The sequence below is a fragment of the Scleropages formosus genome, chromosome 12, assembly GCF_900964775.1.
Source record: "Scleropages formosus chromosome 12, fSclFor1.1, whole genome shotgun sequence".
Taxonomy (NCBI): domain Eukaryota; kingdom Metazoa; phylum Chordata; class Actinopteri; order Osteoglossiformes; family Osteoglossidae; genus Scleropages; species Scleropages formosus.
The window spans coordinates 28645832-28671918 of NC_041817.1; the positions used below are offsets into that span (position 1 = coordinate 28645832).

At 55.0% G+C, this 26087-nt stretch overlaps 1 protein-coding gene across 3 annotated transcripts; it reads right to left on the bottom strand.

Moving 5' to 3' along the window:
- LOC108928770 (anion exchange protein 3-like) lies at positions 1-25067 on the bottom strand. Of its 3 annotated transcripts, none has more exons than XM_029256714.1 (23): positions 24745-25067; positions 19919-20069; positions 16082-16241; positions 15335-15585; positions 14339-14511; positions 13570-13793; positions 10015-10163; positions 9668-9848; positions 9461-9596; positions 7382-7565; positions 6629-6731; positions 5574-5758; positions 5210-5429; positions 4912-5127; positions 4663-4811; positions 4176-4370; positions 3854-4069; positions 3690-3779; positions 3414-3580; positions 3027-3280; positions 2732-2901; positions 2300-2473; positions 1-2113 (listed from the first exon to the last, which is right to left on the bottom strand). In XM_029256714.1, the coding sequence occupies exons 2-23, from the start codon at positions 19970-19972 to the stop codon at positions 2036-2038; spliced, it is 3729 nt and encodes a 1242-aa protein (XP_029112547.1). In that variant the 5' UTR covers positions 19973-20069; positions 24745-25067; the 3' UTR covers positions 1-2035. The 3 variants fall into 3 exon arrangements, with proteins under 3 accessions (XP_029112547.1, XP_029112548.1, XP_029112549.1); XM_029256715.1 differs by lacking the exon at positions 24745-25067 and adding an exon at positions 20947-21831; XM_029256716.1 differs by lacking the exon at positions 24745-25067 and having other exon boundaries at positions 7400-7565; positions 19919-20935.
- Positions 25068-26087: the final 1020 nt, after the last annotated feature.

Genomic DNA, 26087 nt, shown 5'->3' on the forward strand with positions numbered 1-26087 from the left:
TACTTATCTCCAAGGTAAGTTACACTGAGCTCCTTACAGTCATTTACAGTGCCGGGTGGACACAGGTTCGATCCCTGCTCTGCTCGTGCGCAGTCTGCATGTTCTGTGTTTGCTGGCTTTTCCGCTGGGTGCTCTGGTTTCCTCCCACAGCCTCAAGACATGCGCTTGATGCAGCGGCCGCCCGAGTGAATTTCCGCACGGGGAGCAATAACGTATTGTCATTTACCCATTTAGAACGTGTTACTGTGATTTTACTGTGCCACCATGCGCTGGGTGCAGGCCTTCGATGAACAGGCTGCAGGTGTCACTGCGCAGCCGAAGGTTCTTGTGCGAAGGGCTTTAAACGACGCGTCGGCCCTACAGAGATCATGGCTCTTTATGAGCTCCCCGTCCTCGGTGACCCACCGCCCCGCTCTCCTCTCGGAGGCGCTGCGCCCCTGTGAAGGCATCTGGCACCGGCGAGGAGTTCGCCGATGCCATTGGCGCGGATCCCAGAGCTCAGCGTCCAGCTGCCGGAGCCGCGGCGGCGACGCTCGGGATGACCGGAACCTACTCCGCAGGCTGAACCGGTCCTGTGACGCGACGTTATTTATCGTCGAGACTAAAACGGGCAAACGGACACGAATGATCACGCTGGTGTATTTCACCACCTTTGTGGCCGTCACAGTTATTCACATTTAGTAAAACCACAGCGCCGCTTGTAGTAAATCGGGACGCAGGCAACGCGGACCGTCGTTTAACAGACACATTCAAAGAGGTGTTTAGCCAGCAGGTGGCTCACTGGTCAGAACGGGCACCTTCTACACGAAGGATAGGTTCTGATCCCACATCCTGCTGCGGTGCCCAAGATCACGGTTCTAACCCTCAAGCGACAGAGTAAAAATGACCCTTCTGTATAAATGGGTAAATCAGTGTGAACAGCTCAGCGTGCAAACCTCACACTGCAAGTCACCTTGGAGAAAAGAGTCAGAGAAATAATAAATAATGACCCCCCTGCCCAAAAACCACGACTGCTCTCCTTTAGCCACATGAAACATGCGGTGTGTAATAAAGTATGTATATAAAAATTATTCAGCGCATATTTGGCGCTCTCGCTGCATTTTGCACACGTTTTATTCACGAATGCCGCGCCTTAGGCTCTGGCGGAAAAGGTGTGCGTGTGAAATCAACGAAACGAGTCCCGATGAAATCCTCCACACATCTCTTTAATGTACATCTACATCCAAAACTGCATATATTTCATCTGTAATTACAGTCTGTACATTGTAAAATCTGTCTTATAAAAATACGTCCCTGTAAAACATGCAGGTGTTCAGTGCTTCGCTGGGGGCAGTGTTACTGCGAGGGCCCAGGGGGTCTCGCCCCAACACCCTGCTCGCTACGGGAACCACAGGGGACACATCGCTCGCACGCAGCCTACGCTGCCCGGTCGCCGGAGGTTCGCGGGCACGGTGTGTGCGTGCGTGAGTGTGCGTGAGTGTGCGTGAGTGCGTGCGTGCGTGCGTGCGTGACCTCCAAGGAAACTGTTGGCGACTCGACGACAACAGAAGAAGAACAAATATTTGGGGCCTTCGAACACACAGGGGCTCTCAGGGGACTCGCTTCTCCGCAGGATCAGTTTCTCTGCACCACACTGACACACAAACGCAGCCTAACACTCACTCGGTGGAACACTCAATGGAGTCCAGATGAGCTCCAAACAGGGGCTGCTGACCGAGAGGAACCTGCTACTCGTCACTGCGATTGGTCAGTTTTTTCAGCGCGGCTTGCTCTGATTGGTCGGTTTTATGGAAACGTGCTCTTATTGGTCAGTGTTGCAGAGTTGCTTGCTCTGATTAGTCAGGGTTGCTAAATAACTCCATGTGAAAGGTCAGAGTTATAATGTAGCTCGCTATGACCGGCCAGTGTTACACATTAACTTGCTCTGATTGGCCAAGTGCCCCGAGGTCATTTATTCTGATTGGACGGTGTTGCTCCGATCGGCGAAGGTTGCCGAACGACTCGGTCTATGAAAGGGGAGAGTTACCCGTAACTTCTACACGTTCATGTGCAGTTCGTTGTATTCGTCCCGACCGCCTTCATCAAAGTTGGGCGACTCTTCATCGGAGTCCAGCTGGGGATGAAAAATCATTACTTTACTCCAAGATGTACCTTCTCGTTGCATCGCATCAGTGTAAAAGGGTGTACGGTGAGGTCTCCACGTTTTCTTTGTGCTTCATCACTGAAACTTAATATGAGAAATGAGATGCAAAGCATCAGAGGGAAGCAGCGTTTCCACGGTTTCCACGACCGCACCCACCGCTTTCAGCTCTCTCTCTTCAAAAATCCGCGTGAGGACCAAGCGACGCAGGGGTACGGTCATGATCAGTACGAACGGGAAAGCCAGGGAGGCCACGGTTGACTTGACCACCCAGAGCAGTGCGATGCACAACAGCTGGATGACCGTGAACATGTTCATGCGCCACGTCTTCACCTGAGGACCACAGCACACATTGACACAGACATAGCGACACCAGCAGCGACACACGGTTCATTGCGCCGCGCAGCTTCTATGAGAAAGTGCACCGGGCGCCACCTAGTGGCCACGGCTGTGTACAGCAGTGTGCAAGGCGATCCCGTTTCTTAACTTGGAGCCCAGTGGACAGGGTGCACGTTGCTAGAAACGCTCTACGCACCTCCTGTACCGCGGTAAAAGTTCACCAGTATGAAAGAGCCTTTCAGGCTCCCGCACCTTGGTCACGTAGATGTGGTCTGGGTGGTGCTTGGCGGGCGTCACCATCAGCATGATGCGCTCATACAGCTGGATGCCGGTGAGAGAGGTGACGCCCATGTACAGGAAGATCCCGAAGAGCACAGCCAGCGGAATGTGCCGGAGCACGTCCTTCATCACGATGGACATCCCTGCAACACGGCAGACAGGAGCAAAGGTCATCCGAGGTCACCGGAGGCTTCGAAGGCACCTTCGTGCAACCGTTCACGGAGGCGTGTCACTTGGAGAGGGGCTACAGCAGAGGGGCGGAGCCTACCCACGAGCAGGGCGACCGCTGTGCCAGTGACCCTCTGCTCCTTGACCTCCTGGATCATGGGCTTCTCCCCGGGGGCGGTGGCCTTGTTCATGACGGTCAGCGCGTTGACGTGCGTCACAGAGCGCACGGTGGCGGCCGTCAGCCAGGGCAGGCCGAACAGGGGGCAGAGCGCCCCCAGAAGGACGATGAGCAGCAGGTCCAGGTGGAACCCGGAGCCCTTCACCAGGCGCCGCTCCTTCTTACTCACGATGAGCCTGCGAGGAGGAACGAGAAGATGGGAGACAACGGCCGAAGGAGGTGCAGGGAAGGGGGTGGGTTTTACTCTAATACAAAGGACGACTTTGTACACACACACACACACACACACACACACACACACGCACTCACGAGGTGATCTGGGTCTCCATAAAGATGAGGATGAAGACCAGCAGGGCCGGCACAGCGGCAGCCACCATCATCCAAACAGGGAAAGGCTGCTTGTCACCGAAAGGGCTGATGAACCAGCCGCGCTTGTCGGGGGACGTCACCGAGAAACCGGACGGCACGTTCAGCTTCTGCGAGCACAGGAAGAGCACAGAGGCGCCGGGTCAATGCTGAGCGGGTGACCCGACGCACTGGCCCCACCCGGGGCCCGCTGCTGTGCGGCTCGCGGCGCGCGGCCACCTGGGTGTACGTTTCCGGGGTGAAGATGTCCACGAAGACGGAGACCAAGATGGAGATGGGGATCCCGAAGTCACCGATGATGCGTCTGGCCTGCAGAGGAGAGCAGTTAAACGACGGCCGGGACCTCGAAACGACGCGGACGTCGAGAGGATGGCAGATCCCACCTTCCCTCCCAGGAAGCGGCTGTTCCGGAATTTCCTCAGGAAGTAGGCCACGAAGAAGGTGCCCAGCATGAGCACCAGGGACAGGAGGGCTGTGTTGGGCTGCATGTGCAGGGGGCCCTCGGGATGGGCGTCCGCCTGCGAGAGGTTCGAGAAGGCCAGGGCGGACGGGGGGCCGGGAGGGGGGTACGCCCTCAGCAGCGGGTGCTCCTGGAACACCTGAGGTCACCAGGCGAAAGGGAACGATGACACCGACCGACGAAGTGCGCTCGTCGCCCGTTAACCGGTGCTCGCCGGGCCCCGAATAGCGACGGCAGAAGCCTACCTTGATGATCTTGGAGAAGGTCTCGCAGATGAAGATGAGGGAGATGAGGAAGGCGAAGATCTCTTGCGTGAATGGAGAGATGTAACGAACCATGAAGCTGCCCTCCGCCGCCACGATCACCAGGACGATGACGATGAGCCAGAATCCGATCCAGATGCGGCCCGTCAGGTACTCGAAGCCCTGGGCCTGGCAGAACTGGAAGACGAGACGCGACATGGTGGGGCCGGGAGCCGGAGGCGAGGCGCTGAGGAGCGTCAGCGTCACATATGCCGAGGAACCTCGCAGCGGGTACACGGGCTCCTCGAAAATACACGAGCTTGAAGAATTTTTGAAGATACAAACACTTTACACTTTATTTGCTTTTAATTGCATTTCCTTCACTGATCTGTTTGCTCAAATTCCCACCCGCAGCGCGATGGTGAACACGACCTCCGTGTGCGTGTGTGCGTGCGCGCGTGCGCGCGCTCCGACCTTGGCACGCTCAAACCTTATAGAACGCCTCCTCGAACAACAGCAGGGGCCCGGAGAAGCCAACGATGAGCAGAGGCTGTCCGGCCAGCAGGGTGAAGATGACCCCCAGGGTGGCCGTGGACACGATGAGCTCTGACACTCCCATCATGCCCTCCGTCTTCTCGCCTGCACCCCAGAGGGCGACGTGTGAGGATCGGTCGTTTTCCGATACGGAGAGGCGCCACCTTGGGCTCCTTTGACTTGCTGGCCCCGCCCCCTCACTCACCTAGTAACCCCCCGAAGGTGATGGTGGGCGACAGAGCGGCGAAGTAGATGAAGATGACGGCGGCGACGCACTGCGAGTCCATGGCGTCCCGGATGTCGCTGGCGTAACGGGGGTACCGCCGCCGGATGTCGTGGAGGAGGCCCCCGAACGGGAAGCCCGAGCGCTTCAGCGGGTCCACCTCCTGCTCCTCGTCCTCTTGCTCATCCGGGCTCGCCTCTGCAAGGAGACGGCACACGGTCACGGTCACCGCCACGCGTCCGGGGGCCTCTGCGGGGGGAGGGGAGGGGAGGGCGCTCACCCCGGGCCTCGGTGTCGGACCCCGCCGCGCTCATCACGCTCCTCCTCTCGCGCTCCTTCCTCTTGCGCAACATCTGCTTCTGGAAGGAGGCGACGCTCTTCAGCAGGTCTTTGCCCTCGACGTCCGACGGCGGCAGAACGATGCTGCAATCCAGGAACTCGTTGATGCCGTTCAGGAGGTCCTGGCGGTCGTCGGCGAAGTAGGCCACCTCGTGGAAGTTCTGCAGTCGTTTCGGAAAGAGCCGTTAGCCAGGAGGCGTTGACGTTAACGTTCGGGCCCTGTTTTCTAGAACATTCTGTCAGTCGCAGAGCCCACAGGCGAGGCTTGTGGGGGCGATATGGACAACGAGTCAAAGGAGCGACACCTTGTCACACATGAGGGTGGAGAAGGAGCGCCCGATCTCGTGGTAGTCCAGGTTGCACTGGGACGGGCCCAGCAGCAGGAAGAGGAAGCGCACGGGTACGGGCACCTCCAGGACGGACTCGAGCAGCGCCGCCTCGCCCAGTCTCACGAAGGCCATGGCCGGCTGCTCCAGGCTCTCCATGCACCCTGAGCAAGAGGGGTCACAGGGGGTCGCAGGGTCACCCTCCCGCACCGACCACGCTCTGCCCCTCCGGCCTCGTTCTCGGCCACAGGAAGTACAGCCTGCCCTCACGTGACCGCACCTCGGGTGGCCGCTTAGCGGAGTGACCGGACAGTCCGCCGCAACAGAGCATTACTTTTCTAACACGCTTTCCCAGACTTCCAAAAAAGTGAAAAGTGTTTTGAAAAAATCAAGTTTTTTCACTGACATCATAAAAAGTGCTTTATTATAAATTCAGATTTGGTGAGGATGTCATAGACGCTGCGCCACCCTGCACCACGTTATCATTACCATTACCATGCGGTACAGTAGGGCATGTGAGCTGGTGGGCGGAGTAACCCAGGGCAGGAGGCGGGAGCTCTGGAGGCCACGCCCCCTCCCTAAGCGCATAATGTCGGCCGGCTGCTCGCAATCCAGACCCGTGAGGTGGGAATGAAGGAACGAAGGCAGCCGGCCGAGGATTTGGGAGCCGCGCTCTGGGGAAGAGCAGGCGGAGGGCGTGGACCGGAGAAGAAGTGTTTTCGCAGTTAAAGTCCTACTGTCTTTCGCCTTGGTCGTGCCCTGCAGTCGCCTCTGGGCCGCAAGCAGCCACCCACACAAATGACCGTTCGGGGTCTTATTTTGTCATATTCTGCGGTTTGCTGAAATAAAACATGAACACGACTACTATCGTGTCAAAGTGATTTGAAAGCAATCGGGCGTACGAAACATCGCACCGAGCGGTCAGTTGCATGACCGCAGCCCCCTGCCCCGTTAGCGCGGTCATGCGAGGATGAGCTGTACCTCCCCGGAGCAGCGGTGCACCGTAAGGGTTCGACGGTCCGTTTTCCTCTCACCCACAAGGACCACAGCAGCCTCGGCCTCCTTCGGGATCTTCGCCAGCAGCTTCATGCCCCGGGTCACGTGATGCCCTTCGGGGGGGAAGGGGTGCATCGATTTCTTTTGAGTGCAGGAAACAGAGAGCGGTGGGACATTAGTTTGAACCCGCGACCGCTCTCAACCCTCGCAATATCGTGTCTCTCTCTGTAGGAACTCTCCAGGAACCCGACGAGAGCATGAGGGCTCAGCATCAGGACCGACAGTGCGTTACCGCGCACGTCCGATCACGTCAAGCGTCAGGAAGCTCGGCCGCTTGAGCCGGTTCTAACAGACACTAGTTGTACGCTGGAGCCTTGTGCTGCAAACGGTCAACTTATGAGCTTTGGACGATACAGACGATTGTACACCGTATTTTACACCATATTTTTACTAGGATTCTGTTTGTAACAGAGCAAAAGGGACCTGCGATTCCCCTCCGAGCCAACAGATGGCAGTAAAGAGCACCCAAATGGAACGGGGATGTGAGAGGGGGAGGGGGGGAGCCCTCCGTCCAACTCGCTCGTGTCTGCAGTTGCTGAGCGTTGCTTATCGACGGACACGTTTATGGTTGTTTTTATTTTCAGGCCTTATAAATTAGCTTTCGATTTAATGTATCTCACAGGGAAAAGCAATAATAACAATCGGACACAATTTTTTTCTTCATTGTACCTGTGTCCAACACACACACACACACACACACACAGGGTTGGTGCAGATGGCAGGCAACTCACAAACAAGCTCACAAACACCTCTTTGTCCTGCTCCGGGGCCTTGGTGCCGCAGGCGTCCGCGTGCTCCTCGCCGACCAGAGGCACGTTCGTGTCGGCCACGTGGTTGTGGTTGCGGTGGAAGCTGCCCAGGCTGTGCACCGAGTGGTTGCGAGGGAAGAAGCCCTCCTTCTCATCATTGGGGTGGCTGGAGGACAAACACGTTCCAGTCGCGGTCACTTCCTGCGCCTGAGCCAAACTCACATTACTTCCATACACCAGAACCTGAGCTACTTCACCGGACTGAGTCACTGGGTGGCACAGCGAGTAGCGCTGCTGTCTTACAGCGCTTGGGTGGTGTGAGAGGAGATGGGTTCAGTCCCTGCTCTGTCTGTGTGGAGTTTGCATTGGTTTCTTGTGGGTGCTCTGGTTTCCTCCCACAGTCCAAAGACATGCTGTTCAGGTCCCCCCTAGTGTGTGAGTGACAGAGAGAGAGAGAGTGTGTGTGTGTCCCACTGATGTATGGATGAGTGACCCATTGTAAGTAGTGTATCTAGCAGTGTAAGTCACTGTGGTGAATAAGGTGTGTGGGCTGGTAACACGTCATTCATTGGAAGTTGCTTTGGAGAAAAGCGTCTGAAAAATGAATAATAATTTATGGGTTACTTTTCTGCAGGGCGTTTTACAATTTGAGGTTTGGACACTAGGCTAATTACACTGATTTATACATTTATGTTGCTGGTTAATTTTACTGCATATATTCAAGGTAAGCGTCTTGATCAAGGTACTACAACAGGAGCAGGAATTCGAACCGGGGTCCTTCCAATAGTAAGCTGGCATGGTGCTCTAAACGCTACGAACCCATTGGAGGTCGCTTCAGAGAGAAGCGTCTGCTAAATAAATGTAATCATGGGGCAGCTGGGGCCGCTGCCTTTGTTTTTCATCAGTGTCACTTCTGCAAGAAGGGCCCTTGATGCAGGTACTAACCCTGAAGTGGCACAGTAAAAATTACCCCGCTGTACAAATAGATAACGGGGGGTGCGGTGGCACAGCGGGTTGGACCGGGTCCTGCTCTCCGGTGGGTCTGGGGTTCGACTCCCGCTTGGGGTGCCTTGCGATGGACTGGCGTCCCATCCTGGGTGTGTCCCCTCCCCCTCCGGCCTTGTGGCCTGTGTTGTCGGGTTAGGCTCTGGCTCCCCGCAACCCCATATGGGACAAGTGGTTCAGATGGTGTGTGTGTGTGTGTGTGTGTGTGTGTGTGTGTATTGATCTGGTCTTTTCTCCAAGGTCACTTAAAATGTTAGGTTTGTACAGTAAGCTACTTACACCGATTTACCCATGACCCTTACACTGGTTTACCACGACCCTGTTTGGGACAAGTGGCTGCACACATTGTGTGTGTGTGTGTGTGTGTGTGTGGGTGTGTAATTGCATTAAATAGTGTGTGAAAGGAGAGTGTTTCCTGTACAGCGTGATCTTATTAAAGCTACAGTGAGTAATAAAGTCGGTACCAGGAGCAGAACGCAGTGTGGACGAGACGCCCGAGGCTCTGCGGTTCCTCCTCGGGGTGGCGCTCTACCGCACTCTACTCAACGCGGTCCGTACGGTCCCTTCGCACGCGACCACGTACTGGAATGAGCCGACGGTCCAGCGCATCGCAGTGTGATGTTTATAATATATCTAATATATTTTGGAGAACTTAAAAAAACTGAGAAGAACGGCTGGTTAATCAATGAAATCCAACTGACTTTCATTTAAATATTGAAACAGATTTTCAAGAATACATCTCTGAACACAGAATAAATGAAAATATTTGTTTGTAAATGGGGATAAGGAAGCGTTGTTTTCTGTCGGCTCCTTTTCCTCCCTGGCTGTCGGACGCTGGCTGAAACCACGGAGTCCAAAAAAAGCCAAAGAAACTCCTTCAGTATTTCAATCCATTTGCGAGCCCACGACTCACAACGCACACACACCAGAAGAATATTTCATGAGAACCTGGAAAAAAAAACTGTGAAAATAAAATAACGTCACATAACGTGCGGTCGCCCACATGACCGCACCCCCTCGCACAGTTCCGCGGTCGCACGGGGGAGGCGCACCGACCTGTGTTTGAGCAGAAGGGCTCGGAGCACGCCGGTCCTGTCCTCGGCCCGGATCTGGTCCGAGATGATCATGGTCTCCACCACCAGGTGGGCGATTCCCGGCAGGCCGGTCTGGTCCAGGTCCAGGAGAACTGCGCCTGGGCAGCGGCGGGGCAGTCAGGACCAGGTGTGCGCACGGAAGCCGTGTCCCGAGCTTCGCGTTCCTCACCGTGAGAGATGGTCCTGCGCAGCTCCAGCAGGCTGCGGAAGGTGAGCGAGGCCACGTGGGGTTTGCCCCAGCGCTCCGTGTCCTCCTCCACGTCCTCCTCGAACTTGATCCAGCGCGCCGTCTCCTTCCAGCGCATCTCCTGGTTCTTGTCCACGATCAGCTCGTTGAGCTCGACGAACACCTGTGCCCGAAGGCGTGTGCGCGCACACAGAGGAATAGATATTTCTAATGCGATGAGCAGTAAAGCGAAACAAACGAGCCCCAGTCATGAGCTTCCCCCGCATGGAGTTTAGACAAAAACCCCCAAAGCGTGCGTGCCGGGTTCCGTGCGACTCTTCGTCACCAACCTCGTGGGTCTTGCGGTCCACCTTCTTCCTCTTCCTCAGGGTGGACAGGAGACGAGGGGGCGAGCTGTTGCTGCTGCGGGCCACCTGGCCGCGTGACGACTTCTTCACCAAGTGACGTCGGACCCCCGGGTTGTCCTCGAACCGGTGACCTTTCCAGAAATTGAGAGGAAGCAGCCAAAGGGACACTTTCAGAAACGGCCGTGATTCGCTACAGACCGACTCCCCATCTTGTGAATGTGTGACTTAGACATTTTCAAAGATACTACATTTTTTTACACATCATTTTCATTTATTATTTAATTTACCGTCTTTACTATTTTTATAAAATTCTGTCATGTGGGGCAATACCTGCACATTCTCAACCTGCCAGTAGTTGGCAGCAAAACGCACCCAGAACAGCAGAGGGGGCGTGGCTTAGTTAAAGTCACCTCCTTGTCGGCATTATTATTATTATCATCATTATTATTTGTTTTGTGAGTTTTCCTAATGGACACATGATGGACATGTTTATGGTATGAACCATGACCGCTTTTTTCAGTACGTTTAGTTGTTTTATGTGAATAAAAATCTGCAGCACACATCTCCCATAATGTTTTTGACTGAATTTCAAAGAATGTTCAGTTCACATGGAGACAGTTCACCTGTCAAGCGCCTACAGGGCTCGGCTGCGTGTGTGAAAGACATCCCGAGAACCAGAAGACCCCCGGCACCAACAGAAGCTTCCTGACACCTCCCCCACGGAAGGAAGCCTTGAGTCGAGGGCAAGACCCCACGGGCATCGAGGGCTGGGGTTAGAGGCAACGCAAAAGCCCCAAAGGACTCTACCGTACATGGAGACGTGCGCCTCCCGGTGCATCTGACCCTCCACGGCAGGTTCACCCACACGGGTCACGCCAGGAAGAAACCATGACGGAGATAAACACGTCAAAATCCGTCGATGGCACGTCCTTGCGCACGATCGAGCACAGCGGGGGCAGGACTGGGGCAGGACTGGGGCAGGACAGCCCGTGGCCAGTTGGGGACACCGGATCGTTGCTGGAGCGATGCTGCGAAAGGTTTCGATCGGCGTGGCACCAGCTCTCAGGACAGACTTGCTGCTAATTAACTTGCGTGGCCCCAATGGGTCAATGAAGCTCTACTCGAAAGTTGTGTTAAGAGTCAATAGGCATCAGTGCTCCTGTCCATAATGGGTGGGACACTCTGCTTTTCCCTGACATGTCTCATCTGGATCTAGCAGAGCAACCTAGTTAACAAGACCTGGTTAACATGTAGCTAATGCCCTTGAACATCGAAACAGAGCTTCGCTGACCCGCGGACCATGACAACCACCGATCCCATCGGGAACAACATTTTCTACGACAGCAACTTAGATATGAACAGAGTCCCCGCACTTGCTCCATTGTGGCTTCTTCACAAACACATATACGGCGACCGTGCTGCGGGTCGGAGTCCAACTTACGGGTCGGCTCAGGACCGGCCGCCAGCTGGGAACGGATGGATTCCAGGAGGTCGTAGTCTTCAAAGTCCAGCACAAACTCGTCAAAGTCTTCAAAGCCCTCCACACTGAAACTCCCCAGTGGGAGCGTGTCTCCAGCACCTCGAGACCCTCCATCGATGAGGAATCTTCGCTCCCGTTCCTCCGCCATAGTCATCACCCCCCACGCCTCCTGTGGCTCGGCAAACGGCTGGCTGGCTGGCTCTGCTGGGATTGGGCCACCTCTTTATAAGCTGGTGTCACAACTCCATGAAGTGCTCCTGCTCACCAGCACCGCAAATGAAAAATGACCAGCAGAGAACCCATTTCCCTGCACCTCCGAACCCCCACCCCCCCCATGCTCTCAGAAAACTCCCGAAAGGCAGAGATCAATGGCTTGGCACCAGCGTATGGAATCAATCCTGATGGATCGGCCACCAGCAGGGTACAAGTGTTGCTGCCTCAGGTTCCGGACGTGTCCTCAGGTCACCTTTCTTCTGGAACCCAGACTGAAGAGAAAAGAAACCAAAAACACTCTTCCTCTAGAACCCAAACCCAACACACACACACAGTCTGAACCACTTGACCTATACAAGGTTGTAGGTAGCCAGAGCCTGGCCCAGCAACACAGGGCGTAAGGCCGGAGGGGGAGGGGACACACCCAGGACGGGACGCCAGTCCGTCACAAGGCACCCCAAGCGGGACTCGAACCCCAGACCCACCGAAGAGCAGGACTGCGGTCCAACCCACTGCACCACCGCACCCCTGCTCCAAACCCAACAGTTAAATGATAAACTGTAACACTTCTTTGGAACTTAAACCCCACACTGAAAATACCAACAAAACTCTGTCCTTGGAACCCGAACCCAAGAGTCAAAATACCAAGAAAACTCTTCCTTTGGGACTCAAGTCCAGCAGGCAAGAGATGGACAGTGCTGTTCCTGTGGGACCCAAAGCTAAGAGCTAAAAGACCAATGAGACTCGCTCTCTGGAGCTGAAATCCAACAGCCATATGGTGGAGGGAAAGGCTTCTTCAGAACGCTGAACCCAACAGCTAGGAGACAGGAGGTGCTTCTCCGCGTCATGGCCGTGTCTGTATCGGCCAATGGAAAATGAGCAAAGCGGCAGGTCACAAAGTGCTTCAGATGTGAACGGTGATCCAGAAGACCAAGTGGACAGAAAGGACTTTCCAGGCTTGTGATGTCCAGCTGGCTTTCAGGCGGCAGCTGGGGGAACAGTTCTGAGCAGATCTTCGAGCTCCAGCCACCGGCGGAGCCACGGTTGGCCGTGATGCCGCTGATCCTCCATCCTCCAGCCCTCGTCGGTGTGTGGACTGACCGCGCAAACGATCCGCCCTGCTATTTCTGTGATGCTGCTCATGGACCCCTCGTCCACCAAACGAACATCGATGGAGGAAGAACAGGGAGGAGCTTTGATTTAACCACGCCCCCCCATGTGTGGACCCAGCATATTGTGATGTAGGAGGAGCCCCTCATGGTTTCAGGACAATGCGCACTGAAGGATGGCCTGAGACACAAGGGTAACGCACTCCGGCCCTCCTCCGCAGCGCCCCCCCCCCCCCCCCCCCACCACACACACACTGCTGACTCTGTCATTCCCTGCTGTGACGAAACCGGCACCTTGATCACCCAGCATGTCAACGTGATCTTCAACACTAATATGAGACAAAGCAGAATATACGTCCCACCCAAGATGGGGTGCAGCTGCGATATGAAACATATCGAATTCATCTAAGCAACTGGATCACGGAACGCGCTCCTCTGTGTGTAATGAGCCTGTGGGGGGCACACGGATGAGAGTCGCCGAGGTGGAATGGCGCCACACCACGGTACGAGCATTTTTAGCTCGTCGATGTTCACGCCTCACGTAAAAATCCGATGCTGCTGCTGTCAAAGCAGGAAGAGCCCCCGGACAAGAGCTCCGCCATCGACCGGCACCCCTCTGGTAATTACCGCCCGCGGTCCACAGCAGGCGTCTCCCGTTGCGGGGCGTTCGCAGCGTCGCTCGTGTCGCGCACACACACACACACACACACACACACACACACAGCAGGCTCTTACTCTTCATGTCGTCCAGGTCGGCGCTGGCCAGCATCTGGGCCTCGGCCTCGTCGGTGGGCACCTTCTGGTAGAGGGCGGCGCGCGCCGACGTCATGCTGCCGATGCAGATGCGCTCCCGCAGGTCGTAGCTGGCCCTCTGGGGTCCCCCCGCCAGCCGGTGCAGGGGCCTCCTGCGGAACCAGGCTCGGGGGGTGGAGCCGGGGGGGGCGGGGCGGCCTGAGAACCTGGAGGCAGCAAAAGAAACACCTGGACAGTCATTCGGGAACCTTTACAGGTGGTGCCTTGCGAGCGGCTTCACCTCTGTGTGTGTGTGTGTGTATCTGTGTTGTTTCCCATGCTTTGGGGGGCTAAGTGTGGACATCGCTCCATCGCCCCCCCCAAAGCGCTATTGTTATTCAAAGCTACAGCAAATTATTCATCCACTAACCGATAGGTTCGTTTTGCGCAGCAGGTGAGACGACAGAGCGAGGAATGCATCCACACACACACGCACACGCACACACACACACACACACACGCACGCACGCACACGCACCGCGGGGCACGCTCTCAGGGGATGAGGACAGCACTGTGGACATCAGGGGGCTCCCTAGACAAATGTACCAAGATGCTTCGATCCTCCTGACTGCGTTAAAAGAGCCTGAATGAAGTGGACACACTGAGGGTCTCCCTGTGTCCCCACCTGCGTCCCCACCTGCGTCCCCAGCGAGAAGCACGTACACCAGGACCCCAAGCTGTCCCTGTCCCCATCTCCGTCCCAGCCTCCTACCTCTTCAAGGCCTCCTCTTGCTGCTCCAAGGGCCCCTTGTCCTCCTTGTCCTCCTCCTCCGGATCTGCGCCGGCGGCCGTCTCCTCCACGGCAGCGGGCGGGCACTCGCTCTCCACATGGAAGGTGGCGGGCGGAAGGGGCGGGGCCACAGACTCCTCCCCTCCGAGTGTGGACTGCACCGAGGAAAACCCGTTACCCCAGGTGGTCGCTAAGGTGCGCGGACACACGGCAGCCCCTTTAAAGCCGCGAATTAACGTGCCTCGTGGGCGAGTCGGTGCCCCAAGTCGGACTTTAACCGCTTCCTCGCACCGCCGCCGCCCACCTGCGGCTCCCCGGCAACAGCCCGTATTCGGCTGTCGTCTTCCTCACACCTCAGAGCGCACATCCCGCAGGTGTGAAGGACAGTCAGTCCACATCGGCAGCGCTCAGAAACGGGTCCCGAGCTCCTTCTCGACCGCTAATCTAATATTTCATATTCATACATGTGGTCCCTTCACATCAGTTAGCTACTAAAGTTAAAGTCCCACAGGAACAGGAACAGTGACACACCGATGAGTGACGGCCCTCACACACACACACACACACACACACACACACACAGGTATTGGCACTCGTTGAGCTATCACTTTATTACATTAAGCATTGTTATTGTTATCATTATTTTTTAATTTTCTGCTGTATTTATTAATCTACATTAAGACAGTTCTTATTTGTCTCAATGTATTTCTGTTATTGTAGTTTTGTTACAATATATTGTTGTTCATAAAACTGAACACAAAATGGGTCGTGACGGACGGACAAACGGACACTTCAGTGATATGCATTTATTGATCCTCGCGGAAACGTCACAGATCAATAAAGAATCAGTCTGTCCATCGATGTCTCTGAGTGTCTGGTGTCTCTAGGAAATCTGCAGCGACACTTCTTCCAAAAAGGGTGAATCCCAGTGGGTGTCTTTGCTCTCCGCGACCCCTTTCACGTGCCCCCTCCACCTACCTCTAATCCGCCGTATGTCGGCTGGGTGGGAGCGGCTCCTTGGCCCCGCCCCTCGGCGTCAGACTCCGCCTCCTCCTCATCCACCTCCTGGATGGTGGGCGTGACCTCAGAAGGGGGCACCGAAGTCTTCTTTTTCCTGCGCTTCCTCTTCCTGCGGCGCTCGGAGCTGAGGGGCCTCTTGCGGAGGCGTGTCGGGGGGGGCAGGTGAGCGGAGAGCGGGTGGTGGGTGTGCAGGAAGGTGTGTCGGTGGTCTGTGGGCACAGCAGCGGAGCTTAAGAGCAAAGCGCTGACTGTGTCTGTGCCATCAGAGCCCAAAAAGAGGTCGTGTGCTGTGAGCGAGCGGTTTGTAGAGCCACACACACACACACACACACACACACGTCCAGAAGGAACAACACCTTAATATCTCTCTACACCTGCAGGACCAGAAGGCGAGCAGACAACACACATCATCACAGCCCCTTCCCACCGATCCATCACAGGTTCGAATCCCTCCCTTCTGGGAAGCCACTCAGAGCAATAAGGAGCCAGACGACAGGACGCATAAAGAGCCGCTTCCTCCAGCCGCGTCTCTTACGAAACATTAGAATCCACGTCCACGAGACAGCTGGCTGGTCCAGCTCATCACACTGTTCACTTTACCGTGAACGGAAGATGTCGGGGGCTCGGGCCTGGCTCTGGCCGCCTCCATCCAGGCATGCAGGCACGCGCACCCCGTCCGCTGGCACCACGTGCGGCGCTACTCACACTCGAAGTCCTTCTCGCTGTAGCTGCGGCCCATCTTGTCAGCGCCGGCGGGGGGGGGCGGGTCACACATGATGTCACCAAACCTCTCCACAGAAAGAGCTTTCTCCCAGTCCTCCTCCTCCGGGCCATCGGGGGCGCACTTCTCCTCCTCCGCCAGCGCCTGGGGTGGGGGGCAGCGTGTGAGTCAGTGAGAACAGTGAGAATGTTCGCACAGCTGAGGGACCGGAAGGTAACCCAGCTCCGGTACCGCGGTTGAGGGACATCTACGTTACATTTACTACATTACTTCATCCGTGCGAAGCGACGCACAACACGAAGGGTGCGTTACATCACATTTACATCACTACCCTAATTTACCCATTTATGCAGCACATTAACTTTTATTTTTTTCAGTTCAGGTATCTTGGTCAAGGGCTCTAGAGCAGGAGCTGGGACTCGAACCTGCAACCTCCATGTTCAGAGGTGGCGGCTCTAACCAGCACGCCCCCTGCTGGTGAGGACGTGCAGCACCGGCCCTGGAACGTCTGGTTAGAGACCATGTGGTCCTGACTGCACCGCAGTGTTATTATTATTTTTAATATATTTTGCAAAAAAACTGGAAATTATTTGAAAGATAATTACTAAGCGGAACACAAACTGCTACAAAAATGTTTTTAATACTTGAAGTGATTAAGTGCACTGCGCACAAACCGCCCTTCCTGACGCCTGCAGCGTTAGAACCCGGCCCGTGGCCCCTGCGAGGAGGGGTGCCGCACCCACCGCGGGCCTGTGACCGGGGCGCCCCGTTGCTCGAACCCGGGGCTTTGAAGCGAACGCACGCCAACGGCGGTTTGGCAGCAGAAGCCGGCTGTGCTAAATGTCACCTGACCCTCTGGACCCCAGCTGACCTCGGGCACCCCCCCCAGAGTGACCGCCACGCAGGTTGGAGAGCAGGGCATGCCGGGAGATCGCAGCACCCCTTTGGGGACGGGACCGGAGGCGTCCTCCGGCAAAAGGGCAAAAAGGGCCGTTTGTTCGGAACGGTCGGACGGCAGGGGGCGCTCTCCCCTCACAGCCGTGCATTCAAGAGGGACACACACACACGCGGGAGGGACACGCACTTGCTGCGCTGCGGCGAACGCTCATGAACCGTTGAAAGGCACACATGTGCGACCTGCTCTCAAGCAAGGATCCCGACACCCCTGTCCAGACCTGACGTTGAAGCATTTCCCCTCCGGGGGACAGCATGTGTCTCAAGATGGTGTGTGTGTGTGTGTGCGTGTGTGTGTGTGTGTGTGTGTGTGTGTGTGTGTGTGTGTGTGTGTGTGTTCCTGTTCCTCTCTTTCTGTTCCATTTTAAATGTCAGTTCTTGCACTTTGTCAGAGCGACACATTTGGAAACACTTCTTTTTTATATTTTGCCACAGCAACAGGTGAACAATGGCATAAAATTGCTTTTTGTTATGAACAATTTGCATTTAAAAATGAAAAACACATTGAAAAATCAACAAAAACAACAATAATAATAATAACAATATTGGTCACAACAATGATGGTCATCACAGACAATGTCATTAAAAATTAATCTTATATATTTCACACTTTATGTTATATGTGAGAGGGGGGCGCGGTGGCGCGGTGGCGCGGTGGGTTGGACCGCAGTCCTGCTCTCCGGTGGGTCTGGGGTTCGAGTCCTGCTTGGGGTGCCTTGCGGCGGCCTGGCGTCCCGTCCTGGGTGTGTCCCCTCCCCCTCCGGCCTTACGCCCTGTGTTGCCGGGTTAGGCTCCGGTTCCCTGTGACCCTGTATGGGACAAGCGGTTCTGAAAATGTGTGTTATATGTGACTCAGTGAGCCAGTGAGGATGGTGATCCGGACGGGTGAGGCTTGCAGGTGAGCGGGGAGAGGTGAGCGTGGGGTCCCGACCCGCACAGGGAGCAGGGAACTAGCTCGAGGCCCTGAAAACACATCAAAACCTGACCGGGCGTCCAGCTGGGTGTCTGCGTGCCGCTCTGGGGAATGGAACCCAAGCCCTAATGGCAGGGGCCGCGATCAAGCGCCGCCTCGGCTCACAGCTGCTCTCCGCTCCCAGGGCGCCGTCGACATGCCGGTGAGAGCAGAGCGGGGGGTCGCAGCCTCTGCGGTAACGTCGGAGGGGTAGCGTTAACTCGGAGCACTTCCCACGGGAAGGGATAGGTGGCGCCGCTGCAACGGCCCCACCCCACCCCACCCCACCCCATCCCCCGAGCCCCGTCCCCCGACCGTGGACCCTGTGCTGGGACATCCGCTGGGAAAAAGGAGTCGCTAAACAGGAAACAGCTTGTTATACACAGGAAGTGCCAGAGTGATCGTCATGGCGGAACACGGACGGCTCCCCACACCGGGCCCCCTGCCGACCTCCTCCGCAGCACTTTACTACGGTAAAGCAGACAGTACAACGCAGGGGAGGACAACACAAGAGCCCCGAAGGCTACAGCTTCTGCTGCCATGACCGGACTCGTGGGGGGGTCCAGTGTACCATACCACGTTTTCGCTCATTTTAATAAAACGCGTTCGAGGTGCATGAGTGCCAGTTTCTTGAAACATTCACATTCGGTTTGCGCTGCCTCTCAATGCCGGTGACATCGAGGCGCTCTGACCTCTGACCTCTGACCTGTGAGCCCTGAGCAGGACCACAGCATACGGGGCCCTAATGGAGCAGGTGGAGCTCGTCGAGCGCGGCGACCGCAGCGCCTAGGGGACGAGGATCACATTTCGGATCGGATCAATCCGCGTTCGTTCACTAAGCGGGCGGCGGGAAGGAGGGTCCCTGGAACAGAGATGCTCTGTAGATTCAGAGAAATGACAGCAGTTTGAACCCGTAGCGACGACAGGAGAGAGGCTCTTGGTGTCCTGTAACCATGTAGCTTTTTACCGCGGTACATCTGTGTGTCTGCGTGGCTCTTTATGGATATCGATGGTTCGGAGTACAATGGCAGGTTCCCTGAAACCGAGGCATGCTGAAAAGGAATGAACGGGACACAAGGCATGCTGGGAAAAACACCCAACGAAAGTAGCTGAGAGTCACTTATTTACGGAGACGTGAGAGCGACGCACAAAACCGGACTGGGAACATCTGGATGCACAAACAGCACGGTACGTTTTACTGCCTCAGTTCAGAGAAAATACCTCGACTCAGCTCATTAGGGATTTGAACCTGGGTTCAACAGAATCCGTCCGCACGACCCGTAGGGACACTACCGAAGTGACGGACCACGTGCAGCAGCCAATGACGTGCTTGTTTCCGCCTGGCTCCGCCCCCCAAATCCCGCCTCCTCCCAGCGGGACACGGTTTGGTCTCCCTGCCTCCTCCCCATGCGCTTCCTGCTCGTGCACACGCAGGACACGTGGGACACGTGGGACTCGCACAACCATCCCTCTGCCACCACAACGGTCGTCATTTGGCACCGGTTACACGGCGCTTATCGGCAAACGAGCAACACATGAAAGTGGCGCTTTGAAACTCATCATGGGGCCACTTAGCACATAAAGATCAAAGGTTAACATCTGAAAGCCCCGTTTGCTGAAGTTGTGTCTTTTACCACAGTAACAGATGGACAGAGAGCAGCGATCCCACGAGACAGCCGAGCCCTCCGATTGGCTCATGCGTCGGGACCGTCTTTCGGCGCCGCTTCCCGTGCAATCGGTCTGAAATGAGCGTTCATCTGTCATCTGTCATGTTTGTGCACATGAAAATAGGGGTTCCGTGTTGGTCTCCACGGCGGACCGCACCGCTACCCCTCACGCCATTTCCCATCGTGCCCTTGAACAGACGGCTCCGTCACCACTGGCACCACGACCAGGAGGGGAGTGTGGATCCTACCTGATGCAGGTTCATCAACACGTCCGTGTCGGTGGCATGGCCTCCGGTCGCCATGGGAACACGCGGTGACAACAGTGGGGGTGGGAAAGGGGTGGGATCAGCCGTTCCCTTTCACGGTCGGGGTTCCAGTCAGCCTGTGGGGTGGCATAACCTGCGGGCAAAAGGCCAGAGTCAAAGAGCGGTTCACGGTCAGAAGGTGCAGCTCCACAGCCAGAACATCACAATGGGTTCGTTTCCATTGCCCTTCTGCTTCCTCCAGCGTTTTGCTGCATCCCATCGAGCTCAACCTTCTCAGACCGGAGCTCAATCGGCTTCTTCGCAACCCTCACGCGTCGTGCGTTTGGGGTCGTCCGGTAGCGCGCTGACCAGACCGTCACAGAGACGACCGTCACAATTTTCCTTTTTTTGCCTCAAGGGATTTCCCCAGCATTATTGCTAAAAAAACACGATGCGTTTTTCGTTCCCGGTTTGCAGCGGCGTGAGACGCTCCGATCCATCAGCGGTTCCCCGTGATGGGTAAATGTCACACAGAACTATTAATTTTCACACTGCTCAGCAATTGGCTCATTTTGATTCCATTAAACAATGCAAATTTATTCATGTGTAAAAAGCACGACCGTGGTATGACTGTGGTGAAGACCGATGAGGCGGTCAATGGATCACTTGGCACCGTCTGAAAGGATGCTTGTGACCGTTGTCCGGACACTGTCTGGTCGTTCAAACATTTCCGTCATGTCTGAACTTGACCGTTTCACGGTTTGACCGCCCCGTGATGCTGCGGCCTACACCCAGTCAAGTGTTCACGTGCACCGGGTGCTGCACACGACCGTCCGCGCAAGGGCCCTCACCCCCGACAAACAGAGCCCGAAAGGACCTGGTTTGCGAGGTAAGAGCTGCGTCTGATCTGCGCAAATATTTACCCAGAGGCAGGGTCGGTCATCGACCGGCGTCATCGAAACATTGACCAAGGAAAGGATGAACCGCTCACCTCACACCTGCTCGCTTTCCCACAGGATCCAGTCACCTACCTGTTTCCTTCTGGCTCCGCCCCCCAATCCTGCCAGCAGCAAGTGGCGTCAGGCATCACAGCCTCAGTTGAACCACTTGAATCTCCATGGAAACCGCCGGAAGGGCTCTGCCTCTGCGACCCGGAGCGTTCTCACGACCGCAGGCCTTCGGCGAGCTGGTCCTCCCTCACGGCACCGTTCCGCATCATTCATGAGCCACACCTGCCCTGCGCTTCTGGGTTAGTGGGACACGGGAGCGAGCGGTGACAGTCGCCCCGCCCACATTGCAGCACGCTGTGCGCCGACCGGACAGGTGCGCAGCCCTGTCGAGTCCTCCGTCCCACTGCGGCTGCAGTCGAGCTCTAGGTCACGTGTCCACGACCGCGACTGACGGTTCGCCGACACTCTGCCAAAGGGGAAGTATAAATCAGACCGACTACGACACGCGATGCTGCGGCAGAGCCACAGGTCGGACCTCACACACCCGCCGTCACCGCAGTGGGACTCGGCAATGGGCACATCTGGCCGGGGTTTTGCACCGTGTTGTCCTTCTTCGGAAAGGTGTGCTTTCCACACAAAGACTCAGAGAGAAGCGTTGTGGAGATGCCGTGAACTTTCCTCCAAACTCCAGCTTCTCTACAGCCTGACAAGCGCAGCTGCGCCCCTGACCAGCTCCAGACAAGGTAGAGACTTTAAGATGGGACTGGAGGTCCTGGAGGTTCCGCAGTCACTGTAAAATTCCTGAATATTACCTGCTCCTGCACCTCTGATGGCCCCGAGCTGAAATGATCACTCCAGGGCCATACATCCCCAGCAGCCTCATCCTGATCCAGCTCAACCTGAAGACCAAGGAGCACCGCAGTACTGCACCCGCTCTCCGTTGATCTTCACAGCACGCATGAAAGAACCTCCCGCTGGTTTCTCGCAAACTTCCTCGCCTGGTTGAGACCGTGTGCACAGCACCGTTGTTGGCCACCTGGTGACCAGAAGCTGGAAGGAGCTGCAGCGTCAAGTAATTCTGACTTGAGGAACAAGACCTGAAGAATTTGAGTGGAAACGGCTTTGTTTTTCAAAATTCTTCCCTACCCAAGAAGGAAAGAGGATCTGTGAGATCACCTAGATCATTGAGATGCTAGACCACAATAAACATCAAAGCCGTCAGAAGAACACCTGAGGGACATGTTGCTCTGTGCAGACCTGCCGGGAGTCACAAGGAGCTCCGTAGAACCACTTCACCAGGTGTTACTGAAGGCCATGTCAGTCCTGCTTCTGGTGACAAAGCCAGCCTGGTCCTGTGACACGGCACGACACGGAATGAGCCAAAGCTAAACACCATAACCACAACTAATGAGCTAATCCTGAGACAACATCTCTAAGGCCAGTTCAAGCTCTTCACTCCAGCCTGTACATCTCCAAGGTCACCCCCAGTTTTCTACTATCCCAATCTGCTTCAGCTGTCTACTCAAGCTTCAACATCTCCAAGGACGACTCCAGCTCTCGACTCATACCTCAGCATCTCTGAGGTGAACTCCATCTCTCTGATCAAGTGTCTACATCTCCAAGACCCATGCTCGCTCTCTATTATAGTGTCTATTTCTGCCACATTATTCAGGTCTCTACATCTCCATGGTCTTCTCCAGCTCTTGACCCATGACATTTTTCCTCAGACACCAACTCCAGCTCTCTACTCAAGCCTTTAGAACTCCAGGGGCTACTCCAGCTGTCTATTTCGCTCTGTACATCTCCAAAGCCAAGTCAGGCCCTCTACTCAAGCTACTACATCTACAAGGTCCGTTCAATCTCTCTACTCTTTCAACTTTACTCTTCTTTTTTCGAGCTCCACTCCAGCCATGTGTTGCGGCAGTACACAAAATGTATTTCAGTTAGTGGGAGAATTGATTTTTCAGCCTGAGACCATGAAACTTCAGCATGATTGAGTGTCAAACAGGAGGCTTCTTCTCCATCCTCTGCATTTTGCCCATTTAATTGTATCAGGAGGGAGATACGAGGAACATGCTGTGTATTTGTGCCATGATTAAAAGCAGATTAAGTACCTACCTCCCAGATCAGTCCAGTTACAAGGTGCTACTGTAGCCCTAAAGCTCATAAAGCAGAATCCTTGTGAGGGGATCTTAGTTCTCAGGGTAGCTCTGTGCGCTCCTGACCGGGGGTTTCAGCTCCTGACCTCCTCATTTCAAGTTCATACGAGAATTATGGATCAAGATCCAGTCTGTTGTGTAAACTTTCCGATGGCCCACCCTGAGTGTGTGACATAAGTGTGATTATATCACTTAGTAATTATGGCGCAAAAACTCGGAGATGTGTGCTGTGTTATACTCCGGACATTTCCTGACTCTCTGCCTGTGCCCTCTCTGCAGTGGACTGAAAAAATAAGAGGCCATTTCTACTCTTCTAGACTGACCGTAAGATTCAGTTCACTGTTGCCTGATTTTGCTACTTTACCAAACACCCCTGCTCGTGTGGGGCCCAGGGTTCCCTTTCCACAAGTCCATGCTTCCTCGGCGAATCAGAAACAGTGTGAAAGCCAAGTAAATCCGGGCACTGTGCTGTCCAGCACAGACTCGACTGTCTCTTCCAGGAGCGCAGTGTCTCATATTGGTCTCTGTTGTGCACATCCTCAGGTACTTAGTTTCAGTGTCCATACTGAACATTCAGTGTTTTACTTTCCCAGCTAAGTGTGAATGGAGGGAAACTACTCACTCACTCACTGCGGAAGCTCCAAAAATGCTGTATGTATGTAAGTATTATTTGTTATTTCTTCATTCATCCGCCACGACGGATTGAAAATACGAGTTTGCGCAATAAAAAAAATTATTATTTACTGTATCAATTCGGGGTAAGAACATCGGTGCACAGTGGAAAGAAACTGAGTAACTGTACTTATTAAGAATCACGTGTCTGTATCCAAGTGTCTTTTTCTCCTAATGTAAAGAACACATGATACATAGTATTTTCTATGAGATGTTCGTCACTTGGTCTTGGAGAAAAGTGTCTGATACACTTTTGAACATGTGAAAGGTAAATGTAAATGTAAGTACGCGTACTCTACCTCGATCAGGAGGCGGGATTTGAACCCCGGCCTCGATTCCAAAGCAACGGCTGTTCCCTAATAACTGAATTATTGTGTGTGTGTGTGTGTGTGCGCGCGCGCGCCGACGTTATAATGTTACAATGTGTACATTTTAAACACGCGCTACAATGTAGAGTATCCACGTCATCAGGCAGGGTCATGCAGGGCCCTGGAGCGCGCGGACACTGACTGTTACTGTCTGCACGGGTCGGTGTCCCGCTCCGCTGTCCCGCACCACGGCGCGCGCGCGGTCCAACAGCCGCCTCGCGCTTCTTCACATGTGAAATACGGTGGAATACCATACGGCCACGGATGTGCCGAGCGGGGCCCATTAATGATTAATATTTTACGTCGTTAACCCAGTCCTCAGCCGCGCGCACTTCAACGCCTTCCAATCGAGGCACCCCCCCCCAAACCCATGCCATCCCCATCCATCATCCCACCGTCGCGCGCGATCCTTTGTTCCTCGCGCCGCGGCGTCCTCCGCGCTCGTGTCACCGGCACCAGCGCATCATAAGTATGATGTTTATGCCTTATAATAAATCGCGGAGAAGCGCAGCTGCAGGAGCGCCTCGAAATGCGCGATCGCAGCGCGCGCGTCGCCCGCGGACTGACCGCTGCACATGGACGTGGACGTGGACGCGCCACTGGACGGGGCAGACAGTCCGACGCGCGAGGCTCACCTGCGGGTCCGCAGACACACCCCGCTCACCCCCACCCCTCCTTACCGCTGCACACGCACGCTGCGCCCGGAGCTCTGAGCATCCCGCGCTCCGAGACTCGCGCTGCATCCGCCCATCGCCGCTCGCGCTCTCACGTGCGCCGACGTCGTCCGCCTCCTCCTCCGGGCTCTTGCGTACGAAGGGGGTGCGGGGTGCGCGCGGAAGGGGAAGGCAGGCTCCTCAAGAGCCGGGAGTTTTCACTCCGGCAATCCGATCCGATGTGACTGAGGACGAGCCACTCCGCTCCGGCCGCCCTACCTGAGTCCCCCCCACTCCTCCTGTCGCTCGCTCTCTCTCTTCCTCCCCCTCCCCCGCTCTGAAACCTCCCTGGCGCGTGCCTGCTGCGGGGCCACGTGACGCGCGGGGACCGGCGGCGAGACGGGCGTGAGCCAAGAGATACCGGGTATACAGTAATGTTGTGTGTGTGTGTGTGTGTGTGTGTGTGTGTGTGCGCGCGCGCGATCAGTGTGCCCAAAAAGAGGGAGGTTCGGGTCTGGAACACACCTGTTGTATCTCCCAATTAACGGGACATCTGTCATCTATGCATCGCTCTGTTGATCCACGTTGAACCACATATTATTTTGATGAGCTGTGTCCCACAATGACCCTGCTGTATACATGGGTAAATTACCGTAAATTGCTTCACACTGGAAGTCATTTTAGAGCGTCAGCTAAGGGGTAAAAGTAAATGTAAATCAAGGCCTCTGGGCTCAAAGCAGAAGGCCTGTCTGAATGTGCAATGAGCTTCCCATGTCCTTCAGAGCTGCTGAATCCCTCCCACATTCCAGTAGGGTCTGGAACCCATCTCTTTGAGAGCCACTTCTCTGTTGATCTCCTGGCAGCTTCATAAATGAGTCCAACATCATCTGCTACGGTTATCTATGTATTTTCTATTTGAATGTCACATCTATAGGAGCTTCTGGAGGGATGTGAACCAGCGACATGATGTCATACACAAGTCCTATGTCTGTGTCTAAGGCTCCTTGTCTGTTGCTGATGTTTTACAGATCCTTTTGTTTACACAAAGCTGTACATCTTTTACGCTAATCAGTGTTAATGTAAATGTGAGCTCTAATCCAGTACCTGCACATGCTAGTACTCTAATTTTTAAATTTTTTAAATTATTAATTAAATAAAACCAATACATCATGCATATATGCATGCAGATCATCATAAAGTGTCTTACGTGGAAAACGTACAAATTTTTATTAGACATCGTCATGGACCATTTTGTCACACTAATGCGAAATTGGTGCATTTTAAACTAAGTAGCTTGTGAAATTCCCCAACGCGTTTTGAAAAGGTTCCTTTCACTTACCGTAGTTTAATGAAACGCGTGTATATAGCTG

Bases quoted from the DNA above. Each gene is read 5' to 3' on its own strand.
- LOC108928770 (XM_029256714.1), bottom strand. From the start codon at position 19,972: ATGGCGACCGGAGGCCATGCCACCGACACGGACGTGTTGATGAACCTG. The intron at 10,164-13,569 runs GTAAGAGCCTGC...ATTTCTGGAAAG, and splicing joins CGACCTGGACGACATGAAGA to GTCACCGGTTCGAGGACAAC. The intron at 4,070-4,175 runs GTAGGCTTCTGC...TGGTGACCTCAG, and splicing joins CCTTCTCCAAGATCATCAAG to GTGTTCCAGGAGCACCCGCT.